This window comes from Odontomachus brunneus, unplaced genomic scaffold (genome assembly GCF_010583005.1).
Source record: "Odontomachus brunneus isolate Ranch 3 - 2012 unplaced genomic scaffold, Obru_v1 Obru_scaffold_479, whole genome shotgun sequence".
NCBI classification, from domain to species: Eukaryota; Metazoa; Arthropoda; class Insecta; order Hymenoptera; family Formicidae; genus Odontomachus; species Odontomachus brunneus.
The window spans coordinates 10,001-17,012 of NW_022639929.1; the positions used below are offsets into that span (position 1 = coordinate 10,001).

Sequence of the window (7,012 nt, forward strand, 5' to 3'; positions counted from 1 at the left end):
CTCTTTGGCCTATGAAATTGACCCGCGAGCAATCGTCCATTTTCTTCGCCGGCCGCGGCGAGCCGTATGTCCCGCCCGTCGCGTCGCGCGCTCTAATTTGTACAACTATTTTTATTAATATCTCGAAATTTTACGTGGTTGTTTGAAAAATGACCTCTACAATTTTTGTTCAGTTTATCTGTTCTACCTATATTTTTCTTTTGGCATGCTTTATGCGGGACACTCTGTATATACAAATTATATGTATGTATTTGACTTAGTGCATTGATTAAAATATATGCATTATGAACACATTATTATTTTCCACATTCTTTAGAATAAGTGTTTTTAATTCTAGAAATTAAAACATTTTTTATGTTATATAGTTCTGGAAAGATGCAGAATTACAGGTCAATAAGATTACGCTGAAGAAGGATTAGCTGAAGCAAAAAAATTAGAAGAAAGAAGATAGCAAGAGGTAGCAGTTATTATATCTGAAAATGATAAAATTAAATAAAAAAATAAGTGAGTATGCCTAAAATTTCAAGTAAATATTATAGGCGAGCAAAAACTAATACAGATGCGTTAAAAAATTCAATTAAATCTAATCAAGATTTTGATCAATGTTTAAATGTAAATAATGATGTGAATATTAATGAACAGTTAAATTGCATTGAATTAGATTATAATAATTTCAATAACAATGAATTTGATAACAATATATTAGAAAGTTCTGATTCAAATAATGACATATACAATGATGATTTGAATAATGATTTGATTAATGAAAAATGTTTAAATAATAATGAATCAATTAATAATTATGAAAATTTTAATACAGTTAATAAATGCTCGTTAGAATCACAACTTGCTACTTGGTCTTGGAAAAATAAAATTACTCATGTCGCACTTAATGAATTATTAGTTATTTTAAAGCCAATTCATATTGATTTCACCTTCGAATGCTCGCGTATTAATGAAAACTCCTAGAAAGAAAACATTGAAAATTGTTGAACCAGGACATTATTATCATTTCGGTTTAAATAATTGCGTTCAAAAACTTTCTTCAGTCGTAACGTTAAGAAATTTACAACAAATAGAAGTTTATATAAATATTCATGATTTACCACTTTTTAAAAGTTTAAACCAGCAGTTGTGGCCAATATTATGTAGTTTAGTTGAAAATCATAATAATGTAGGTATTGTGGGTATATTTCACGGGGAAAAAAGCCAGATAATGCAAATGTATTTTTAAAGGATTTTATTGCTGAAGCTATCGATTTATTAACGCATGGTATTATAATAAATGGATCTAATTATCCCTTTAAAATTAAAGGTTTTATTTGTGATACGCCTGCTAAAGCATTTATTAAATTGTTATTGCGGTTACTATGCATGTACAAAATGTGTTATAGAAGGGAATTATATTAAAGATAGAGTTTCTTTCTCAAGTTTAAGGAAATGCCGTGATAGAACAGACTTCGATTTTAGATCAAAATCTCAAGATGATCATCATGTAAAGTCAAAAACATCAGATCTTGAATTACTTAAAAATTTGAATATGATTAGTGATTTTCCTGTAGAGCCGATGCATTTAATTGATCTGGACGTTACAAAAACTTTAATGAATATGTGGTGTAATGGTTAACCATCCACAAAATTATCTACAAATTTCACAAATTTCTCAATTGTTAATAAATCAGATTAAAAATATTCCATTAGAATTTAATCGTAAACCAAGAACATTAGAAGAAAGTAAAAGGTAGAAGGCGACAGAATTCAGACAATTTTTATTATACACAGGACCAGTTGTTTTAAAATCTGCACTTAATCGTAATAATTATCTCAATTTCATGTCATTGAATATAGCTGTCACTATTTTATCATCTACTTATCATATTAAATATTTATATTACATTAATTCTCTTTTTAATTATTTTATAAAAACTTTTAGTGCTTTGTATGGCAAAGCCAATTATTCAATTAATATTCATAATTTATTACATGTATGGGATGATGTAAAAAACTTTGGAATTTTGCAAAAATACAGTGCTTATCCCTTTGAAAATTACATGCAAAAGATAAAAGGATATATTCGTAAAAAAGATAAACCATTACAACAAATAGTTAATCGTATTTATGAAGAAAATTTTGTGGAATTAAATAAAGAAAATAATTTCAATAAATTTGAATTATTAAACAAACATGATAACGGTCCTTTTGATCAGTTTTTGTATACCAGTCAGTGGGAAAAAGTAGTATTTTCTAATTTTACTTTAAAAATAAAAGAACCAGATAATTGTTGCACTTTAAAGAATGGTGACATTATTTTAATTAAAAATATTGCCAGTAACAATGAAAATACAGTTATAATTGCAAATAAATATGAATCAAGAGAAGATTTTTATTCTGAGCCATGTAAGTCTTCTGATTTAGGTTTATATTTAATAGAAAACGTTGCTAACTATCATCGAAGTTGGAATATAAGTGAAATATCGCATAAATGTGTTAGATTACAGTTTAATGATAAATGTGTTATTTTTCCTTTACTTCATTCTCTATAATTGGATTTTAATAATTTAATTTTTGCAAATTAAAAAATTTTAATTAAAAATGATTTAAATAAGATCGATTTTATTTCATAACTAAAATTAATGATACGCACAGAACCGAAACAAGTGCTTTTGCATATAAACTTTTAAAATAATTACTTCGTTTAGAATATACATTTTTCGACAATAAAGTCTTCCTTTTCAGTCGTTATCGGTTCGATTCCACATATATACATTTATAATATTTATTAATGTGGTGTAGAATAATACTGCGTACACAAATTTTTGATTATTTGCATAAAAAGATGACTAAAACGTGGACAATTGTAATTTTTACGGACGAAGATACTGTAGAAGCAGTTCCATCTACTTGGATAATTGATAACAAGTGTTACTGGCCGTCACTTACTTTTGAAAAATTAACTGCTGCAATTAAAAACCAAATATTTTTTGGCCCTCATATCCTATTCGGATTAAACGAAATGGAACTTTCGGTGAATATATATATTACATATTATGTTTTCTTAGTAAATTCTTAATTAAAATTCTATTTTTTATTGTATATCCTGTAATATTATGTCGTTTATTTTGTTTTAGCCAATTTTTCGAAGGCAAGAGAAAAATGTTGTAAAGCTCAAAATTTTTCTGATGTACATTCTGATATATCCAGTAGATTACCTTGGACTAAAAGAAGGAAAGTAATAAGAAAAACCTACAGCTCTGCATTTGAGGAGAATAATTCATCGTCATCAGATGATAACAACAATTGTAACAATTTGTCTAAGTCCAATAATAAAAATTTGTCGAAATTACCGAGTCCTCCACATTTAACGAGTGGTTTGTATACATTTATGTATTTTATAGAAAGTTTTATTACCTTATAAATAAAATAAAACAGCGAACAATCTACAAATTTAAAATACACTTTTAAATCGTTTAACTCTTAATTGTTTTTTTTTCAGAAGTCAGTATAAAAACAATGAAAAAAAAGAGCACTGATAAAACTAATATTGATAACATTAATACATCGCCAAGTACTTCAAAGGAACTTTCAAGAAATCTCTCAAAATTGTATGGTAAATTATTTTTCATAATACAAAATTATTTAAAACTTTTTTCATGTGTTTCAAATGTAAAGATATACATAGGTCAACATTCAGAAATGCGCTTAAAAATGTTAGCGCGTTATTATTTAATAGAAGAATTTGTTTTGCATAATATAAATCTTTTTAACAATGCGTTAACATCTTTATAAGTGCGTTCTGAATATTGACTATATAATATACCTTTTATGTAATATATACTTTTTCCAAATGTAAAAATATATATTATATTAATATACAGGGTGTCTGGTAACTGATTGAGCAGCCGCCGTGTGCAGGTAGAACAGGTCAAAATAATCATAAAAGTTATATACCATTTTGAAATTTTCTCAATATTTACCTCGTAATTAATGAAAATGTATAAACGAATCAGCGTACGAGAAGCGGTAGGGCAGGCTCTGTGTGTGAAAGAAATGGCTTACCTCTTAGCAACGATAAATAAACAGCTGATTTCGAGGCGGAGTAACAAGCGACACGTAGCACGCGGCCGCGCGCCGAAAAATTATTGTCCTCCGTTACGTGACTCTCCGAGTTCACATAGGAAAATTATAAAGCGCTATCATTTCCTCACCACCTAGCGGTAGATAGCACGGTGCGTTTTTTTTATAGTGGTATCCCCAGTAGGCCTAATCCACTCTCATTATTTAATGCAAAAAACCTAACCTAGATTGCGATAATATACACAATAGATTACAATAATATGTACAATAAATTACAATAATATATACAATAAAAATGTCGCTCCTATCGATTGTATGTCTCAGCATGGAAAACGATTCATCACGGCATATAAGTCGTAAAAATGTTTATTTTTCTTCTTTTTCCTGTTTTCACTGTTTACGATACAATTGGCGGATGCTAGAATGCGACATTTTCCGGCATCATAGTTGCGTCCCTTCATCATGTGATCCCGCTGATGCCTTACAAGTTTCCGGCACCACTTCCGACTGCGGCTTTAATTGTACGTTTTTAACCGACTTGAGAACATCCACAATGTATTTGTGTTCACGCAGCTGTTTCTTAGCCAGCAGTGGTATTGAACAATTGTTCAACCATTTTTGAAGACAAGTGCCATATTCGATCGCCTGTTCGATCCCAGTGTTGTTGGGATTCATCTTGGCGACCCGCAGTGCCTGCATAATTTCTGAGGAAAATGTTGGTTCGATCACGGGCGGTGTCGTTAGCGTACCTCTTTCAGCCGCGGTAATGGAAGAATCTTCATTCTCGCGACTCTCCGATCTTTCACTCAAGACACTGTGACTGCGAGCCCTGTTCTCGCTGCTGTCATCGCCGACAATGTTACCGATGATATTATTACCGCTCAAAGCTAAATCTATATTAGTCTTTTTACTTTCACGAGTGCAATTAGCTTTCTTTGGCAGTGATGATGCTGGAGCTGGTGTTGTGGATGCTTCAGCCGCAGGTGTCATACTTGGTGATTTTCGCGTGTAAGAACTGGAGATACCTTGGGTTGACGCAACGGCGATGTTTCTATTACCGGTAGTATAGTCCAATGCGTTCCCCATAACGTTACCGATCATATTTCCCATCGTGTTGCGAACGCCATCAATGCTGCTAGTGTTGATGGCGGAATTACTAACAATCGTGCTACTGGCTATTGTGGGTAATATGGTATTATTTGTCCAGGTATATTGTAACCCGTTTTCTGCAAAGCTAACGTAGTTGCGTGACATTATATCCAGAGTGGGCCATATTGTACTTATATTTTGCTGGGCACTAGAAATCATTGGAGCAAACAAAGCAGCAGCATAATCTGAATTGTAATTGTGGCCTATGAGACTACCCGCTAAACTAGTAGATGGACCTGGCAATATAGTCTGCGGAATGTTCTGCCGACTGGTACGATCTATTTTCGCCTTTTTTGCTACCGGAGCGTCTTCGTCCGGTGTAGCAAGTGATTGTCGGCCATTTGCCGACATTGAGCGACCGATGTTCACTGGCGCGTGTCGCGGACCCATCCCAATTGCCACATTGTTATACCGGCTGCGAATTTTGTGTTCTGATTTGCACCATCCGCGCAATGTGGACTCAGCGACTCCGATATCTCGAGCAACAGAGGCTTTACTCTCGCCACCGTGGACGCGATCAATGGCGCTTACTTTTTCCGCCAGCGAAAAATACTTAATGTGACGTTTCTCTGGGCGTGATTGGCCGTTCCTCGGCGCCGCTGCCATCACCTGCATGGTGGTGCGGCCTCCTTCATCCACGATGAGGCGAGTGTTGTCAGTTGGCTGGTCATTGGCTACGTTCTCGTCGATGTGTGTCCCGTCGTTTATTGTACGGTGGTCACGTGCCCGTGATCTGCTACAATCACGACCGTGATCCATGAGGGACTGCATCGTGAAATCCAGTTTGAACGGATAACGATCTATTTTGAATTGCTACGATCTTTCCGTGCTTTCTGGATAAACCTTTCTTCACGTTCGCGCAAGTTCACATTCACGTGGTCGCTCTTCTTCCTGTTCCTTCTTTTGAGTTGCTACATGCGATTTGCCGCTCGCTACGTCGATCGATTTACGTTTCTAAATCGCATTATTCAACAACCGACTACTACTACCGATCTCATCTGCCTGTAAACACGCAAAAAATTTCAATTGTAGCTACGCTATAGATAGATGGAGTGAGAGAGTAGCCGAGAAAGAAACGCGAGAAATGACGACGAAGACGACGAGGACGACATCGAAGATGCGCGAACGAAGCCGTGTGGCGCGCTCACACGCCCGTAACTCGCGTCGCGAAATCGCGTACGTTCCGCGAAAGGCAATTCGCTGAACGATGAGATGAAACTAGAGAGAGAACGAGACATTGGAGATAAAGGGAGCGAGAGAGAATCAACCGATAAGAAACGAGGAGAGGCCTGGACCTCGCCCCCTCACCCGGATACGATGACAAGACGACACCACCGCACGTCGTCCGCGGCGCGGTACGACGAGAGAGAAAGAGAGATACGTGCGCCGCAACGTTGGCGCGGCGTATGGTGCTGATTCATATTTCGCGCAGCAATAAATATTGTCGTGTGTAAACGTGGTTACGTTGCCGCTACCACCGCCGCAGCTGGTCGGAGAAGTAGTCGGTCCATTAGGAATAGCGTGCTCTGCCGGGGGTAGTAGATATAGGCTAAAGCGAGATAGACAGTTCGACATGAATGGAGACGGAAATAGAGTACACACGTTCCGGCAAGCGAGAGGTCGCAATACCGGCCGAAGATCAGTTTTCGCTGTTGCATTATTCGTTACTGTTCTCTCTCGTCGCGCGCGGTACTTGCTTCACGTAACGTCGTTCTCGTCGTCGTGTTGCAACGTCAACATCATTGCCGTCTCTGTCGTTGTTAGAATTTGTGAAGTGGACGAATATAAA

The 7,012-nt window shown here is 35.5% G+C and overlaps 1 protein-coding gene across 1 annotated transcript; it reads right to left on the minus strand.

Moving 5' to 3' along the window:
• Positions 1-4,515: 4,515 nt before the first annotated feature.
• Positions 4,516-6,001, minus strand: LOC116853710. Its single transcript, XM_032834880.1, has one exon. It carries the CDS (start codon positions 5,992-5,994, stop codon positions 4,516-4,518), a length of 1,479 nt encoding a protein of 492 aa, XP_032690771.1. The 5' UTR covers positions 5,995-6,001.
• Positions 6,002-7,012: the final 1,011 nt, after the last annotated feature.